The following is a 20,286-nucleotide window of genomic DNA, read 5'->3' as shown; positions in this document are numbered from 1 at the left end:
TGACGAGGGCTAGTCGTAAGCAAGCCATCGAAAACAACATTCAAAACTCACTGCGGTTACACATTAGCAGAAAGGAACAATAAATTTCAATAGCCGCGGCAGGACAGGTGAAGCCCTAGAGACGTTAATACGCAGATTTTAAAGAACAAATTCCGGCCGAATATTCAAAACAAACCGGTTACTACTAACACAAATTGAAAAATCTTCCGTGACAGTCGCGTCGGAGGAGCTTAAGCAGGTCCGCCGAATGCGAAGACACGCAAGCTACGAGAAGCAGTGAGTAAAGCTCTAGCCGCGAAGGCCGTGCAGCAGCCGAGAAACCCACGGCAACGGCTTCCGCCAAACGAGGGTTACTGTATCGCTTCACTACACCGTTGTAATACGCATAGCCTTTGGAGGTCACTCACCCATCTTGGAGAACGCCCGAAAGTGGCCATGTCTGAAAGAACACACGAACTGCCTTGCTCGGTACGCTTCCACCCGGCACCAGTCGGCCCTTTGAATATGCCGCTAATACCGTGCGCAGCCGAACCAGAAGCTCCAGCCAGTGTTGCCACGACACATTAAAAAATAGTAGCAGATTTTCTCGCGAAAAATCAGTAGAAATCAGTAGGTTTTCAATTTCAGTTTTTGCACTCAGTTTATGAGCCCACGAATTAAGCGCTTATATTGGTACTATGTTGAAGTATTGTAGCTTCTAGGAAATCGTACAAAAATTGACCCGAGATTTTTAGCGATACTTTTGAAAAAGCCTGGGATCCAGAGAGCCATTGTCAAGCACAAATTTAAAAACAGTGAAGCCCTCCGATGGCCTATTCAAAGGCGTCAGATAGTAGTTAGTACCTGAAAGCTTTAGAGTATAGTATCTTCCAGACAGGGGTAATGGCCGCCGTTCCTGCGACCCGGTCGACGGAGTGGAAAGGGGGGGTAAGCGTTATAGTGCCCTGGTCGTTCGAACGCTTAGGGCCCAAAAGCGTTAGGTTCACCCAAATAGACGCTAAATAATGGTTTGGCTTGGCTCCGTATATTATTTTTAAATAGGTGGCGCTAAAGCGATGAACGCTACGAGAGCCCTGAATCGGTGCTTCCGTTCTGCCCGTGCGGTCTTCGCCTGTGTCCGTGGCTGTAGAGAAGTGATTGTAGCTGTTTGATGTCGTTCAATGTGAGAGCTTGTGGCGAAGTGATTGAGTATGGCCGTAGTGGTTCTGCCCATGTAGTGTTTTGCGGACTTCACCTGTGCCTGTGACTGATCGTGTTGCTCAATAGCTTTGTGGAAAGCGACGTGGCTTGTGTGGATGTCATCGCAGCTTTTGCCAGCTCCTGGGTGGCCCCTGTGCCATTTATTGATGGCGTTGCCCAGTAGCTTTGTGGAAGTTGATGTACCTTGTGTGGATTTCGTTGCCGCTTATGACTGCCTTAATTATAGGTGGTCACGCTGCCTTTTGAAGCGCGTCCGAGCGCGAGAAACTTCACCGATTTTTTTGTAAACAACGTGGACGTCTCGAAATTTAGCTAGAAATCAACTAGCAGCAAGCCAAGTTTGTATTTTGTGGTTTTTCGAGCTTATGCTCATGCGAGCAGCAGAAGAACAAAAGGTCCGTTACATATGTCAGTTCCATAAAATCAGCTTTGCCGCAATAGTCATGATATGCGGTGAAGCATACGTAATGTATTGCGGTAAAGTATATAAGAAGGTAGGCAGGGACCACTGCGTTACTGGGGCGATTTTCTTGTATTATGGTCATGGCCGTGCACGAACAAGGAAAAATCACGGTCGATGCGCATGGCACAAACCTTGCCAAAGCTTCAATTGAAAAAAAAAGAAAACGAATTGGAGTGGGTGATGCCAAAAACAAAGCCTTGACTTTTGTATTATCAAAGCAGTTCCGAGAATAGTCAATCATATTCCAAGCTCCTGCATTATTTGATTGCTTAAAGTATATGCATATATTGTGCACCAGCCTTAGCACCAATTCTAATGTACTTTAATGATGGAAGTTTAATAACACGTGGCAAATATATAATTTGTGCTGTATGGTGTTGTGCTGTTTATAAGCTGCTGCTTTCATGTGGTAATGTGTACATTGGCTGGAAGAGTTGATGCATCCTCCTTATAGAACTCAGTGAAAGGTGAACCACCTGTCAAGCCATCATTGTTCTTGCGGTTGTACACCAGATTTCACAAACATGGGGATAGTTGTGATATAGAAAGAGTAGCTAAGGTTTAACATATCCACATGCATGCACAGGAGTGCGGGAGTCGACCATCTATCTCTCTAACTCAGGTTGAATGTGCATACTTGAGTAACGTGCAACGCTTGTTTGGTGTCAGGTTTCTTTTATTGTTAGCCTAGTTTGTGTGTTTCTCCCATTTGTAGGTTTTAGTGTGTGTTGCTGTGTATGTATATAATTGCTTCCAGAGTGGCTTTCTTGTTGCTAATAAATTTAGAGAAGGCAGCGTTCTTCATTTTGTGCATCCGACAGCAAGTGAGCATGTTTCAAAGGATGTTGGATTTTGTTGCCATAAGCAGCAAAAAGGCATAAGCATATAGACTGCTTGCTGGAGGTACTCTTTATAGCATTAAGGATATTATCATGCTGATAACTCTGTGCACAATAATTAGAAAGATCACATCATGTCTGATATGTCTTCTTGCCACCATGAAATCTTGTCAGATGCATAACACGGGACATACACCACAGATCTTGGCCAACCATTCTCATTTGTGGTCTCGAGCTCCTACCATTGAGCAGACTGGTCCAAGAGACAAAACATGCAACTTTTATCTGATTAAATGTAGTGCATGTTGCACAAAATTAGATGTCAGGTGTTATTGTTGACACAGATACATATCTGTGAGCCTCATAAACTAACGTCAAAAGAAAGAGAGTAATACCCATGAAATGCACTCTTGGTAGGATGGCAGGACCATTCTCTTGCAGAGTTAAATAACAACCATGCAGCAGTATCATGATATCAAGCTGAACAATAATTCACTCCAAGAATAGGTTTCTTCATGCAACATTGAACTGATAGTCTTGAAATACAATACCCATTGCTAACAGAAGGCCTTCCAAATTATGCATGACAGGAGGGCATAATTTAGGAAGCAAGAATGAAAACGGAGCCGGTTAACTATGAAAGTTGTGAATGCAACTCTGGAGAAGTTAGAAAAATGAACCAAATGGAATAGTTTAAAAGTAAGTGGTTTAGAGACAAAAGGCCATTTTATTCCATGCCAGAAAAGCAAGCAGAGGTTGAAATGCTTTCCACATACATACCTTCAAGGTGCATGTACAGGGTCTGTCCTGAGAGTAATGTCAGTAAGGCGATTAAAAATCATTTATTGTGTTTGTTGTTACAAAAAGTTTAAAAATCTTCACATACTCTCCTTTTGCGTCAATACATCGGCTTCAGTGAGACTTCCAGCTCTCAAATGCGTTGCGGTAGTACTCCTCCAGAATGGCCTTTAATGCTGTGGTGCTAGCTGCTTTGATCATGTCCACTGTCCCAAAATGATTGCCTTTCATGGGTGTTTTGAGTCATGGAAACATAAAAAAGTCGGGGGGGGGGAGCCAAGCCTGGGCTGTACGGGGGCTGGGGGATCGTTGGAACCCCTGCTTTAACCAGGTGGTCGGTGACGATGAAGGCACTGTGGGCCAGCACATTATCGTCGTGCAACTTCCAGTTGTGTGAAATGTCCAGCCGGATATGTTGAACCCTGCGTTTCAGTCTTTCGAGGACATCCACATAAAATTTGGAGTTCACAGTGGTTCCAGGTTCTTCAAACTCATGATGAACCAGTCCGTGGATGTAAAAAAAAAACAAAAACGATGAGCATGATCTCGATCTTTGATTTGCTCATCCTGGCTTTCTTCTGGGGAGGGGACGAGTGTGTGTGCCACTCAGATGATTGCCTTTTGGTCTCCAGGTCATATTCAAATACCCAAGTCTCGTCTTCTGTAATGACGTTGTCCAAAAATTTTTGCTCACGTTTGCGCACATGTTGAGATTTACTTGGCACGTTTCCACGCGGCGTGAGTTTTCGTTGTCAGTGAGCACTTTTGGAACCATTTTTGTGCACGCCTTCAGCATGCCGATATCGTTTGTAATAATTTCATGAACTTGAGTTTTCGGAACGTTTAACATGTCGGCCAGTAAACGAACACTTAATCATTGGTCTGAGTTCAACAGTTCCCTCGCTCGTGTCACATTGTCAGTCGTAGCGGTCGTGGATGGCCATCCAGCGCAGTCCTTCTCGTCGCCCTCTTCCCGGCCTTCCAAAAGGCCTTGTGCCACCGAAACACTTGCCAATCTGACAGGGCATGTTCTTTATAAGCAATCTTGAGCATAGTAACAGTTTCCGCAGCGGTATTGCCAAGTTTCACACAAAACTTGATTGCAAATCTTTGTTCTAATGAGCACTGCATTTTCACTTGCACAAAAATAAAAAACAGCTCTCACGAACAGGCCCGTCCAACACTCTCCAATGTTCGGAGCACACTGAGTGACGAACCGCTGCTTAGCTGGATTCCGTCACTACTAGTTTCAACCAGTTAGACCGCTCTGACATACAGTCACATCACAATAAATTTACTGACATTACTTTCAGGACAGACCCTTTTTAGATATAAATGTTGGGAACCTGGATGGAGGTGAGGGACATGTACAGTAAAAACAAGATGTATAAGGTAAAAAATTAATTCTTTTAGTCAGAAATTGGTCAGTGGTGTCTGGCTTCTCTTGATCCCTGGCCCTGGTTGGTGAATACAAAGTATATATATATATATATATATATATATATATATATATATATATATATATATATATATATATATATATATATATATATATATATATATATATATATAATTGTGTACAATCAAGCATAGAATCATTGCCTTCTACCTGTGCTAACGTATGGGGCAGAAACTTGGAGGTTTCTTGGAGACAAAAAAGGACATTGTGTTGTCATGTTGGAAAGCACTTTTCTGGAGGAGGGTGTGTCAGCCACTGACATAAATTTTAATGAAATTTATACCAATATAGCTGACATAAAATGTTGAGCTGTCACGAAGTTGAATCAGTTTGGTTTGACAACAGTCTCAAATGATGTTAAGGTGGAAAAAGGTCTTCTTTTATGCGCCTTCTTCAGTGCAAAACACACAAGCTTAGGGAATCCATTTCAGAACCATTGTGTCGGAATATAAATCATGGCTTCATGTTTCAGAATTTCTGCAGACACACCTTGACAGGCTGGGAATCAACGACCAATTCCTTGCTGCCAGCTCTCAGACTGTTGTACACTTCCTGCAGGAGCATAATCTGGGAAAATGGGCAGGCTTTAGTATATATGCAGAAGTTTTATACAATTCTTTGCCGCAGGTGCGTCTCTTGTAGTTTGTTAAGGACTGCATACACAATCAAACAGGTTTGCTGGAATTTGCTAAAGGTGTAAAATTCTTGTCGCAAGCTTTCTGGAGCTTCTTGATTTCTATTTAAGGTCAATTTTGGTCTAGTGGGAAGGTAAAATATGTGTCCAGAATGCTGGCATCTGCATAGGTTCTGGTGTTGCACCAGTGCTCAGTAATATTTTAAGTTATGTTGACCAGAAAATAATCAAAACCTGAGTGGGCTTGCTCTTAAAATTTTCAGATACGTGGATGATTATTTGTTTTTCATGAGCAAATGATAACTTTCGCAGAGCTGTCATCGAAGTACTGAAGCTATTTAGAGAACAATAGCAAGGTTTCAACTTCACTTTAGAAGTTCCAGAAAAAATATGTGCTGCAACTTCTTATATCAGGCTTACTTTTATGTGGGATCACGTATGCTGGGGATATCAGTCGAGAACTTCTAAACCCCTTCTTGATTATAGGTCTAGCCATTCAAAACTTATTAAGTACAGTATTGCCACTCACACAATTAGAGATGCCCCAACCAAGAGCTATCCTCACCTTATCCTTGAAAGTGTAAGGAATCTGGTGACAAGGCTTAATGAGGCAGGTTATTCAGTTTCAGTGGCTTTTTTATATTGAAACACATTAATTAAGGAACTTAAGGTGCAACCAGGGTGGAAGAAGCTTAAGGAGCAAGAGCGGAACAAAGTTGCCATTATCCCCTCTATTAATTGTCGCACAGGCAGAAAAAGGTGGCTTCTAAGTTCCAGGAGAGGATTGGGTTTTCATTTAAATATAAACTGAAGGGAATATGTGAAGCAATAAACAAGCACATTCTTCACAACAGGTGTCTGAGCAGGGAGGACTGCAAAGTGAAATATAGCATATAATTTTTCTCTTGCACACAAAATGTTGTTTATTTGATTCCTTTTTCTTGAAGCCTACAAAATATATATCAGTCAGACTGGAAGGTGCTTAAACATTCGACTAAGGAAGTACCATAGTTTCTTTAAGGGTTTTTCCGCATCCACACCTTTCTGTGCATTGTTGCAGCATTGGGCGTCATCCAGTTTTTGAAAGTACTATTCTGCTGTTCACACACGTGTGAAAAGCTCTCATATGAATTAATGGAGGCTTATCACATTAGAAAGAAAAGCTCACTAAGTGTTAGCCAGCCATCCATCTCGCTGCAAGATAGCGAGGTTGCCGTGTTAGATCTTAAGTAAAGCCACTGAGTTGCATTGTGCCTTAGTAATTGTTTTTTTACATTGATTAATCAGCCGTGACATGTGTGTTGCCGTCAAAACATGTGCATTCGGTGATGTGAAGGTTGTTTTGGTATGTATCTGCATATGCTAGGGGGCCGGGTGTTGGTCACGTGATGTGTGTTATATATTGGTTGTTCTCTTTCAATAAACTTCATTTGATAGTGCTGTATCCTGTCCCGTTCTATTACTTTTGTCGGCATCTGTCATGCAGTAGCTGCCATGAAGCTTCAACAACTTGCCCAATTTTCTATCGTATTTTCTATCGTATGGAGCATTAGAGTTACGGAATGGGTGCCATGGTGTATGTGTGTGTGTGTGTGTGTGTGTGCGTACGTGTGTGTGTGTGTAAAGGTAGAAGGTGGTAAGGTGGGGTGGTAAAAGTAAAATGAAGAGATTTTCACATCATGACTAGTCTTTTTAACACATTTACCTACAAAATTAAACACTCTGTTCTTATTAAGCACCGTGTACTTAGGTATTCATATTTCTAATAATCTTCCAATGCAAATGCATATCAACTTTTTGAGTAATGCTAATAACTGAACACATGGCTTTTTCTGCTGCAAGTTTTCTTGGACTCCTGCTTCCCTTAAGCTTATACTGTATAATATGCTTGTAAGATCAAAGCTGGAGTATGCTTCATCAATCCGGTATATACCTACAAAAAACACAACTCTCATATTTAGTTGAAGCCATGCAAAACCAACCTGTACATTTTATTGTAGCTGCTTATTCCCATACCGCAAGCATATCAACAATTAAAGGTTGCCTTGATTGGCTAGGCAACAAGAAAACTTATCTGTTTATTTCACAAATTCTCAATTCAAACATGCTTTTATTACCTCCTTGTAGCTCATTGATATATATATGTGTGCGTGTGTGTGCGTGTGTGTGTTCTGAGGCTGCCTTTTACAGGAATAGTAAAGATTGGTTTGGCAAGTTGGCACTTGTACCTTGAGGTTGTAGTTCATTCTCAATGAGATACAAGGAGGTAATAACATATGTTTCAATTGAGAATTTGTGAAATAAATGGGTAAGTTTTTTTGTTGACAAGCCTGGCCAATCAAGGCAAGCTTTAATTGTTGATAAGCTTACGGTTTGGGAATAAGCAGCTGCAATAAAATTTACAGGTTGGTTTTGTATGGCTTCAACTAAATATGAGAGTTGTGTTTTTTGTAGGTATATCCCGGATTGATGAAGCATACTCCAGTTTTTTGATCTTGCAAGCATATTATACAGTATAAGTTTAAGGGAAGCAGGAGTCCAAGAAAAATTGCAGCACAAAAAGCCATGTGTTCAGTTATTAGCATTAGCCAAAAAGTTGATATGCATTTACACTGAAAGATCACTAGAAAACAAATCTGATAGGGCAACCTAATAAAAATTATATCAGTTTTTTTCTATTGCATTATGAAACAATACAACTGATACACTGATAAAATTACTTTTAGTTCTATTCTGGACGTATCTGTGCTATTCTGCTTGTACAAGTCTACTAGTGTATTCTTTTTATTAGTGTAATAGTGTATTCATATTAGTTTGCCAGATCTATAGTCTATCAGTATCTGTGTGTTGTATAGGTGTAATGTGCTTCAAGGAGAAGCAAGCTTCCTCATTTGCCCAAAAAATGAGTCAGAAATAATGCATTTATATTATCACAAAAGACAATACATATAAATCAACTATTAAGCCCAGGATTCAGAAAGGAAAGATTGTTGGAACAAATATACACCATACAACAGCTTAAAAAGAATAAAAATGTGATCATGTTTAAAAGAGAAAAGATGTTTCAATTGGTTCACAACAAAGTTTAGCCTCTTTAAACAGGAGGTTATTGGCAATCAAGCCACCGAATTGGTTCACACGTACACCACGAAGATTATCAGACTTCACAATCTGGAAAGCTAGTGAATGGAAGTGGTGGGTTCTTCATTATTCATTACCATGCCTTCATAGCTTTTTGCCGGATAAGTATGTCAGACATTCCAGTTTGCTTGTGGAGGGTGTCTATATACTTCTACTAGACACCGTCACTTCAGATGACCATAATGAGATCATCTGATCTTCTCTCGGAGTTTGTTGTGAGAGCACAGTCTTTGTATGGATTGGGTGCAATGGCATAGAATGTACACGAAACCCTGCATCTTCCTAAAAGTGCGGCTAAACTAGGACCTCATTGGTCGCATTGTTCATTTGTATTTGAAGGCGGAAATGAACTTCTTGTGAAATTGGTCAGTGGAGCTAATGATGTTCCTTTACAAATATTGGAATGTTATGTACTTGCTTGTAAGTTACAGGCAGCTAAAGCTAGTTTAAATCTTTCACCAGAAGCAGTGAGTTTTTTTGGTGCGCAGGAGAGGGGAGCTGATCAGCAGACAGTTTCGTTAGGTACTGGAAAGCTGTGCCTGAACTTGGATGAAAGTGAAAAACAGGCTGTAGTCCACAACCGTGGCTGTGACTCAACAAGTGTCACTGAATATTACCGAATGGTCGTCAACCAACAAACATTCCACTCTCTCCAGTACACTTGAACTATAAAGACTAAAAACAGTGCATTTGTCAGCTTCTCAGGTGCATTTTCTCTCATTTGTAGAATTCTTACTGGAGCGAATTCTTGTATAATTCTGAAATGCAAGAAACTATTTCCTGTTGAAATTCTCCATGAAAAGCACCTTTCAGTCTGCGTCAGGAGAGAGGAGCCACTAGTTTACGTAACACCCAGCGAAGTTATGCGCCTTTATGTGTTTATAGAAATAGACAACAATATTTTTGAATGGACAATACGAAACCTTTAAGAAAGAGACTAATTCCCGTGCTCAAGACATGGCAACGATGAACAGTATGTCTTCAGCCATGGTACATGAATGTCTGGTAATAACAGGTTATAGCTTTAAAAAACAGCAGTCGGTAACAAAGCACCATGCTTTATGGCATTCTGTAATAATCAGCTTTTTGATGTTTGAATATATTAAACAAGCCAGAGCCATCAAAATTCTGGAGTGTTTATTTTTTCTTGCGATAGCTTCCTGTTTTCCTAATGAACCAGCTAGCCCAATTTGCCACTCTTCATTATTGTACGCTTGTTAATTAAGTGCTTGGGAATTGCATGGTCTGCATGTTGGCAGTAGTGACGCAGCTGCTGATGAACAGTTGCAGTAGCCAAAACATGACAATATTTTACAGGACTTATGCACAGTTTCAGGTCGGTGTCCTTGCATGTAGCGAAGGGCCCTACTTAACCACGTGACTGCCTTGAGTGGGTGATCACAGTGAACAAACAGTGCTTCACTAGCAGATGGTGAAGAGGTAAAGCTTCTCAGTCTGTATGCAGAGGCATGGAAAGCAGCTGAATGTTAAGTGAGCAGTTATGCTACTTGATACAACAGCATCATTTTCACACCATGCATCTGTCTTCCTCACTTTTCTCCTTTGACTCAATGTAGCTGGTGCAAGTTTATCCGTTAACTGTGGCGGCATGACTAAGACACTATCTTTTTTCTGAATGAAACAAGCAAACTGTGAAATTTTATTTTAACAGTGTATTACGGTTTGAATCAAAGACTCCAAACACTATGCATGAAGCCTGTTCTGATAGTCTTCTTTGCTGTCACGTGCTGAAGGCTACACAGGTTAAACTACTTTTACACATTTCGACGTGCGGTGGTTGAACTAGCACCCAGTGAAGAATTGTGTCTTCTGATTTTGCAATATGTTCACTGATGTTTAGGTGTTTTTGTTCATGAATGTGTGGTTTTAAAAATGGTAAATCCATGCTCTTACTTGAATAAGTTCTCAGATCTGTACTCACTTTTGCTTAAATAATATTGCTGTATTGTCATGTTCTGATATATTGCTGTAGATCTTGTACCAATAGCGATGCTTGTCCTGTTTCCTTGCTTCTTGTCAGTGTGCCATGCCAGTTTGTTCTTTTTGCTCAAGCTCACTTGTGTTCTGTCACATATCACAACACTTTTGGGATGAATGCAAAAGTGCATAGTCTAGAGAAAATAGCTTCATATGAAGTTGTAATATTATAAAAGCATGTGCCAATTAGACCTGGTGTTCTATACAGCATCTGTGAGCACAAATGGGCATGGTGAAGTTGGTACTTCAGTCTGTGTTGTTCCTCTTATGTGTTTGTTTAAATGTGGCTGAAGTTGCTTGCTTATTCTTTAGATAATGGAGTGTAAAATAAACCCTAGTCATGTTTGTAGTCATGTTGCTTGTGTCTTGTCCTTGTTCCTTCGTGGATGGATGCATTAGCGTTGTCATAATTTTCAAATCAAGTATGCACCAACTAGCCCAGAAAGTAGCTTTAATGAAATCACGTTGCTAGTGTCTAATTTATGGCATTCACAAACTCAGCCTGACATGTTAGAGCTACAGTTAGTATCCACAGTCTTGAAAGTGCTTTGTTTTGCTTTTGTAAATAAACTTTATTACAACAGTAGGAAGATACCTATGAAGAAAGGAGCCAGACAAGTAGACACAATCTCTGCAATGCTATTCACTGCGTGCTTGGAAGAAGTATTCAAGCTATTAAACTGGGAAGGTTTAGGAGTAGGGATCGACGGCGAACACCTCAGCAACATTCGGTTTGCCGATGACATTATTCTATTCAGCAACACTGCGGACGAGTTACAACAAATGATTGAGGACCTTAATAGGGAGCGTGTAAGAGTGGGGCTGAAGATTAATATGCAGAAGACAAAGATAATGATAAATAACCGGGCAAAGGAACAAGAATTCCAGATCGCTAGTCAGCCTCTAGAGTCTGTGAAGGTGTACATCTACCCAGGTCAACTAATCACAGGAAACCCTGACCATGAGAAGGAAATTCACAGAAGAATAAAAATGGGCTGGATCGCATACGGCAGACATTGTGAGCTCCTGACTGGGAGCTTACCATTATCATTGAAAAGGAAAGTATACAATCAGTGCATTTTACAGGTGCTGACATATGGCGCAGAGATTTGGAGACTGACAAAGAAGCTTGAGAACAAGTTAAGGACCGTGCAAAGAGTGATGGAACGAAGAATGCTAAGTATAACTTTAAGAGACAGAAAGAGAGCAGTTTGGACAAGAGAGCAAACGGGTATAGATGATATTCTAATAGACATTAAGAGAAAAAAATTGCACTGGGCAGGTCATGTAATGCGCAGATTAGATAACAGTTGGACCATTAGGGTGACAGAATGGGTACCAAGAGAAGGGAAGTGCAGTAGAGGATGGCAGAAGTCTAGGTGGTGCGCCAAAATTAGGAAATTTGCGGGTGCTAGTTGGAATCGGTTGGCGCAGGACAGAGGTAATTAGAGATCGAAGGGAGAGGCTTTCGTCCTGCAGTGGACATAAATATGATGATGATGATGATGATGACAGTAATTCTGTTTTGAATATGCATTAAATGTTGCACATCTGTCTCGCAAAATTTGTAAATGTAATTTTGTATTAAAAGAACTGGAGCACGCCTGCTACAAAGATGGACTGATACTTTTCTCATGCAACTTCCCCAATGTAGTTTCACAGGCTAAGTAACGCTGCTGTGCTTTGAAAACGTGTGCTTTAATTTATGTTGAAACATGTTTAGGATAATATATCTGCATACAAGCTGTAAAAAGTTTTGATAATTGCACAGTTTACACACTTCATTTTTATTTGATACTCTAATATCCCAACTGTGTTTGTTAATCTGTTCACATGGCAGGCAATGCATTCAGGGTTGTATATTCAGTTCATTTTAAAAACGTCTCTTCAGGCATGTGGGCACCGGCTTGTGTGCTATTTCTAACATGCTTTATCAGTGCCTCAATCAGATTCCTGTATGTCATATGATGATCTCTACCTGGGTTTAAAAGACTGATACATCATGCTATTTGGTCTTGTAGGCAGCACAGTGAGATCTATCTGCTGCCTGCCAGTCTGGTAAAGAGTTCTATGGGTCAGGTAGGAATATATATCACTCTTAGAAGGACCCATACAACCTATACATATTCCTAAGAGACTTGTAGAAATTTCTATCAGTTTTTTTTTGCTAGGGTACTGATATTAGGTTTTAAACTAGTGATGGCACTCCGAAGAGACATTAGTGGAGACATTGCCCCACTGGGCACGTGCAGCAGCTAAGCAAGTGGGGGGGGTGGGGGAGATATGGACTGGACACCGGCTTGCGAGAGCAAGGATGACGTGGCATTGCGGCGGCGCCCTCTCCCCTCACGCAACACCTGGCGCACTAGAGCGATGGCAGACGTACCCTTTCACTCGCTCTGCTCCCTAGAGGCACGCTCGCAATGTGGTCACAACCAATGGGATTTGAGGTTCCATTTCGCTGAGACGACAGACGCTGGCTTTTTTACTCAGTGGGCCATTTGTTTAGTCTGTTTGAACAGAAACGGACCTGCCAGAGTTCGGTTGTTTCACGACAAAACACACAGTCATCAACAGAAAGTTTAGTTTTCTACGTTAAGTTCTTTGCGAGATCTAAAATGAGAAAAATCAAGGGCCTAAACACTCAGCATTGTGGCATGCCAGAAGTGACAAAAGACAGATTTGTGAATTGGAGTTGTTAACATACAAATTGTGTTTAGTCATGAAGAAAGCATTCAGTGAATTTTAGTAATTGCATGTGGAGCTTATTCAGGAGAAGGAGGCAGTGGCACAAAGTAGCAGAATTTAAAACGCTAGAAGCATCCATTCAACGCAAGAACTAAGTTCAATGGAGGAGATCAAGTTAGTGAACATGACAATATAGTTATGTTTTTCATGAGAGACAAGGTCTTATGGCAACCATGTTGACATTTGTTGTAGAAGTTTTGTGACACAATTTAGGATTATTATGGAGATTGAAATAAATGATGTTAGGGAGGCTTGCCGATTGAGGCCAGCAATTGTTCCGCCCAAGTGTCTCTCATAATATTACTGCGGCAGATCACCACGTGCATTCTGTCCTAGAAGCTGAAAAGGTAATGCTAATCTGTGTAATGCATCTGTCGAATGCCGACAACAGTATGATGCTGATGGTGACAACGATGGCATGATCGACGATGGGTCAATTCTAGAGTCATCACGATTGAGGCATAACGACTTTGGAATGATGAGTGCATGCATGGCAATGACTGCGTATCTACTACACAGCGTGAAGGCGGCAGCATCCAACGGCGTGATATTACAACTAATTTGAAATGACAATGCAATGATGACGACAGATTGAAGACTGTGAATGGTGAACAACGATGCGTCCACTTGGCAACTAAAGAAAAACATATGAGAACAGCCAAGCATGTCTTATCTGAGTTGTGATTGCGAAAGCATAAATGCCCAATGGAACGCCACTGAGCAGTCCGAGTTTTACGCTGCAAGTGATGCACCCTAGAGCTACATTGGGCCCGAGATAGCAAGCAGCAGCAGCCTGCAGTGCCAACACCGCATGCCACCGACGTGCTGCACGACCAGAGACCAGGAAACAGCAGTGGCCACCAAGGCCGGCAGGCACGCGCAGCAGCTAAGCCCAATGGAGGGGGGAAATACGGACCGGGTGGAGGCTTGCGAGAGCAAGGATGATGGGCATCGCGGCGATGCCCTCTCCCCTCATGCAACACCTGGTGCACTATAGCGACAACAGTTGTACCCTTTCACCCGCTCTGTTTCGTCGAGGCGCGCTCGTGACGTGGTCGCAGCTAATGGGATTTGAGGCGCTGTTTCGCTGAGACGACAGACGCCGGCTTTTTTGCTCAATGGGCCATTTGACGCTTTCGCATAAATAATCGCTACAGAATAATGACGACGTGGTTATGTTGAGCTCGCGTTCACGCTTCATCTGCACGGAGTGCCCTACCTGTGTACTTTTGGTACTGGGGCCAATTCTGTACCATGCAATACACTCAGCCATGGAGCACCCGCAACGATCACACGATAGGCAAAAAACGTTGTGCTCTAAACATGCACCCATAGAGTGCCCCAATATTGCAACAAGCCGATCCGCGCATAGTGAAGCATCCGCATGGCCGCGTTTGCCACGTGGCCGTGCTATGCGAGTGTGTGGCTGATATATTAATTGAGTAATCGAAAGACTGGTTCCGAATGCATTTACTAACCAATTTGAGTCCACAGCACTTTTATGTGCTGCTTTGAATAACTGTGTGTGGCACCGCGGTTCCCACAGTTGCCCAATGCATGTGGCGCATACTTTAGCAGCAGTGCTCAGCGTGTTTCGACTAAAGCATTTTCATTTCAATTCTGCTCGCCACTCATGGCGGCTGTAGCTGCTTATAGTTATACAGTACTTTGGTTATAAAGTACAGTAAGTCTAGTTAATAAATTCTATTGGGTTGTGAGGTTTTATTTTGTTAAATCGAGAACTTCGTCAAATTGAAACCACTTGATTAGATCACGCAACATGCCATAAAATTGATGCAAGGGCCAAAAATGTCGTTTTTGCCTACGTTCACACTTATTGTAGCAGTTGAGCATGTACTCTGCCTTAACAGAAGAAACGATTAAACATTCCAAAAAGCTATATGTCAGTGATACTAAATCCCCAGAACTCAATTAGACCTACTATACCCACATTTTTCTTTTTAATTATGGCAAATCAGGCAAGATATTAGTTGATTCTAGGTTTTCAGTGCTCATGAATGTGACAGTGAAAGTATTGAATGTCATGTAGTGTAATGCAACGAAAACAAGGACACAGGAAAAAGGAAAACACAGACATAATTAGGCGCTTGTGTCTGTGTTTCATTTCTTCTTGTGTTCTTGTTTTTGCTGCGCTACACTACATGCCGTTCCATGATGATCAACGAACAAGCCCACATTGCCACCCCCGTGTAGAGAACAGGAAATTTCTCTATACACTTAAACCTTGATCAGTGGCATAGCAACAGGGGGGGCCGGGGGGCCGCGGGCCCCGGGTGCAAGGGGCCAGAGGGGGGGGGGGGGGGGTGTCATATACGTCTGAAGACACCAGGAACTTGTTGATGTCCTCTCCTTCCTCGACTACAGCCGGGGGGGGGGGGGGGGGGGGGGTGACAGAAGACCTATGGGCCCCGGGTGCCAGACGACCTAGCTACGCCACTGACCTTGATATAACAACGAAGTAAAATCGGCAATTCGCTTCGTTATATAGAAATTTCCTTGTATCGAAATTCGATCTGTTATGCAAATGAGTACAGTCGCCGATCGTTTTTGTTGCACGGAAAGGGGCCATGCAATTTTCCGAATTATTGGGCAATAAAAAAAAAGCAAGTTTGAATTAGGAAACATTTTATTTTGACGAATATAGGAGTCAGCGATGAATGATACGGTTTCATATGCCACTTTGATATCTTTACATCAGCGGTACGAATTGAGTGACGCCATGCTTTCGCGTGCACTCCGCCCCCAAAGCGTCGCCCGGTCGCACTGCGACGACGCTATCATGAAAAGCGCCGGCAGCTGGGAGCGAATGCTTCGTCTGCTTCTCGTTCCAACGGATCGTCAAAACTCGAGATTGCGCAACCTTCAATACTAAACGTGCGGGAAAACAGCTTACGTGGTGCCACGCCTTCATGGCATGCCCGCTCTTTCCACACGCAGCAGATTACCTCTAGAGCAGCGTGCGCGGCTGCGTATGCGCTCAGCCGCGTCTCGGCCAGTCATGGCCGAGACGCGCGCCAACTTACCCCCCCCCCCCCACTCCGCCCCCTCGCGCGCGCTTGATCGCGTTATCGCGAGCTCGCTTTCCTTCCCCACTTTGCCATTGCTCGCGGGGAAGGCCGCACTTATGAAGCCACCATCTTTCTTGTCTCACCCTCGCACCTAAAGCACAAGTGCGCGGGGCGCGATAGGATCTGATCGCACTTGGACTTAATTTATACGGAACATGATGCGGCTCCAAGCTATTGTTCTTGTCGCGCTGCACGCAGTTTGAGAGGTGCGCTTGCAAGGAGCCGCTTATAATTCAGTCATTTGACTATCTGCGTCCGCGGAAGTTACCATTGATTGTCTCAAATGGCACTCCTCTGCAGCAGAAGCGAAATTTCGTTATATTGAAATTGCACACAAACACACTTCTTTATATTGAGGCTCTAGATGCATGGTGTTCAATGGAGAAGAGGTTATGAAAAGTTAAATTCTCCGTTATGTCGAGAATTTCGTTATACTGAGGTTTAACTGTATAGAGATTTGAATTTATATACCTTGTTGTGCACCTCCTTGGGTCATGGTTTCTATGACTATGACTCATATGACTCTGTATCTGTTGTGTAGGAAACCTCTCTCACCCCGTTTCCCTACGGTTCTCCTTTTGGAGGAGGCCCCCTTTTGATGCTATCCTTGTTCCACTCTTGGCCCACATCATTTCATAATCGAGGCATCTAAGGCCACAGTTCCTTATGCTATGCAGCTCTGACATCATGCGTACCATACAGAATTGTACATGAGCCTGAGCCCATGCATAACCATTCTTCTGATCAAATGTTAATTTTTAGACTGACGTCCTTTCCTCTTGCATGACAGTTATCTCTGCTGTATTGTTGCTGCTCTCTCATGTACGTATACCAATAAATTAACTTAGTCAATTTCTTCGTGAACATTGAGTCCAATCTTTGCCAACTTAAGTGTGTGTTGAATGTTAATTTTTTAAGACCTGCCTTCACAATCTGCCTCCACCTCATCCATTTTAGCATCCTCAATTCAGTCACTTCTCCATCCTGAATTCTAGGTGACTTTATTAAACTTGTTTAGGTTCCATACAGTATTGCTGGTCATGTATTGTCTTATAAGTTTATTAGACAGTGAAAATCTTCAACTTGACTGGAACCTGTGTAACATGAATATCATAATGCATCTTTTCAGTTTTTCCGAACTATGTCAATTCTGCTGATTCTGTGGGCTGTCCAAATTTTCCATGTTGGTGTTTTCAGTTATCATTGAACCAAGGTGTCCGTCTTCTCTATGGTTTACCCTCAAGGCTTCCCTTTCATCTACTCTGAGAAATTGGCATGCGGCTACCAGATGTGGGCAGCTTGCCTCACAACACATGCACATGCTCAGCTACTTTCGTCAACCTTTGTGCTAGATGTCAATCAGCATGAGCGAAGCAGTCAGAATGGGGAATTATGAAATTAAGGCAGAGGTTCGAGCATTAAGGGAAGTCATACTTATGAGGTGAGTACATGTGAAGAAAAGTATTCACAAATGTTGGGAATTTGCAGTTTCCTGTTTATTGGTCTATTAAACTCTCCCTAGCTATTTCAGTTATTTCATCATGTGTTGCAATTTTTAGTTGTAATATGTTTTTTTTAAGTGCTGCCACACTTACTACTAGAAGTTTGAGAACCTATATTTCTTATTCACTTGGTTCATTCATACCTACAAGCAGCAGTCTTTTCACTTTACATCAGCTATTGAATGCAATGCCCAGATATGTTCTCAGTCTACTTCAGTGGGAGTCACTAACACAGTGAATGATCATGAAGCATGTGTGTTCTTAGAAAGTGCCCTCACGTGATGCAGCTGTAAGTTAAGGTAGGGGATGCTTTGGAAAGCATGTTATGTGGCTTACATGATAATTATTTTATGCCAGAAAGCACACAAATATTCGTGTTTATTTCTGGTGTTCTTCTTCCTTAATTACCTTCTTGATTCAGCGCATATATATGAAGCAAGAGATCCTGGCTTCTTCTTTCTTTACATTAGCAAATTACATTAATCATATAATAGCACACTGCATAATTGAGCACACTAAAAGTCACTTGGCGAGCAAAACATGTACTTGTCCTTTTGAATATCCCAGCTTAATGTTTTAGTGTGTGCAGTTTGGACGTGATTCTTCAGAAGCACTACATCTGCTTCAAGTATATGAGGTATAATTACTTTTGCTTAAAAATAATCCTAATCTTCCTTGATAGCTGTCCTTTTTTTACTAGACAATATAAGCATGGTGCTTAATTCCAAGGTAAATATGCCTGCTGTAACTGTATGCATCAGTGTTTGACTATTCGTTACCTACTATTCCTATTAGAAAAATGTATTTGCCAACCTCCAATTATTTGCATTGAAGTAGTGAAGAGTTTGATGGCAGCCTGTCTGGTTTGGTCAAAAGAGGCACGGTAAGTAGTTTAAAATTAGATGCCAGCCATAAAAATGAAAAATAAGAACTGGTTCAACTGGAGCTTTGTTCACAATCTTTGTGAACAAGGCTTTCAAGTGGGAGCTGAAACATCTATCTTGTATGCCCGATCTTCATTTGCTTATTATTATTATTTGAATTCATCTAGCCCTAAAGAGGTGGCAATTTATTTCGAATACTACTCTGCATTTTGTTTCCATTGCTGAGTTTTTTTTTTTTAAAGTAACTTCATGCACCACACAAGTACAACTCAAACATTTTCATTCTTTCAAGGACGTCACAACTAGTGGAAGGTATTCTGCACTAACATAATTATTTTGAGATTTCCAGTAAATATGTAGTCCTCATAAAAAGTATCTAAATAATTTTGCCCTAAGCGGTTATACATTAACCATGTAGGCTTCATCAACTTCTGATATCACTTGGTCTTGGCAAACTTGTAAGCTGACAAGTTTGAGCATGCAGTCACTTCCCTCCATATTTGTTTCGATGAAGGCTTGCCCTTTGGTGCTACTCTGGATCCACCCCCGTTTCCTGTGATTACCACTACGGGCTTCAAGGCACACACCCTCAGGAAAACTTTTCATGCACAAACCTGGTTCTTTCACACTTTTACTAAGACAGACATCATGAGCCCTTATCATGATCAGTTCCCCATATAAGTGGTTTTGCTGAAGAGAATACAGGAATATGAGCAAAATTGACATGGAACCAACATATAGATAACGTCTGCATGACTGCCTATCAAAAGTTATATTTTCTTAGAAAAAAAAAAACTGGAACGTGCATCGCGTAATGTAAAACTTATTGCATACACCGCCTTCATTAGGATGATACTGGAATATTCAGCCGTTGTTTGGAGTCCCCATCAAGTGACGCTTAAGAGGAAGTTGGAAAGAGTCTGGCGGCGCGTTTTATTTGTTCGACATACCGAAGGAAGGAATCGGTCACGCTTATGTTACAGCGTTGAAACTTCGATCTTCTTGAGGTACGTAGGAAAAAATATAGGCTGAAGGTGCTTTATCAAATAATGCAGGATCAACTTAAGATTGATAAGCTCAAATATCTACATGCTCCAGGCAAAAGATACCCGCGAACTAACCACGACTACGTCATAAAGCCGGACCACACCAACAGTGATACATATCGATACTCATTTTTCCTGGATGCGATAGAAATGTGGAACCAATTGCCAAACGCTATTGTTAGCTTAAATGATGTCACCGACTTTGAAAATGCTGCTGAGGCATATTTATGGGCGTTTTCGATTTAGTTTTGAAGTGCCAAGTGATATGTGCGACTTGATATTCATTGTACGTATTTTGATAAATGTCAGAAGTGTGCTGAACAGCATTCAAGTGAACATCTTATTAACTGTGAATTGACAAGTGTTAAGCAACTTTACGTATATTGACATTGTCCATATTTGATTTATGTAATTGTATTGTCCTCTCTGTTATGACCCTCTATGAGGGTTGACAGTATTAATAAATAAATAGACAACGAGGAATG

At 41.7% G+C, this 20,286-nt stretch overlaps 1 protein-coding gene across 1 annotated transcript in view; it reads right to left on the bottom strand.

The window, feature by feature from the left end:
- LOC126535571 (G2/mitotic-specific cyclin-B2-like) overlaps positions 1-565 on the bottom strand; it is a 94,471-nt gene extending 93,906 nt beyond the window's left edge. Inside the window, exon 1 of the mRNA XM_055073214.2 lies at positions 408-565. Within this exon, the coding sequence (XP_054929189.1) occupies positions 408-437 (30 nt within the window). The 5' untranslated portion in view covers positions 438-565. The remainder of the gene's footprint in view (positions 1-407) is intronic.
- Positions 566-20,286: the final 19,721 nt, after the last annotated feature.

Source organism: Dermacentor andersoni, chromosome 7, assembly GCF_023375885.2.
Source record: "Dermacentor andersoni chromosome 7, qqDerAnde1_hic_scaffold, whole genome shotgun sequence".
Classification (NCBI taxonomy): domain Eukaryota; kingdom Metazoa; phylum Arthropoda; class Arachnida; order Ixodida; family Ixodidae; genus Dermacentor; species Dermacentor andersoni.
The sequence above is the reverse complement of the archived record's forward strand: the minus strand, read 5'-3'. Positions and strand labels throughout refer to the sequence as shown.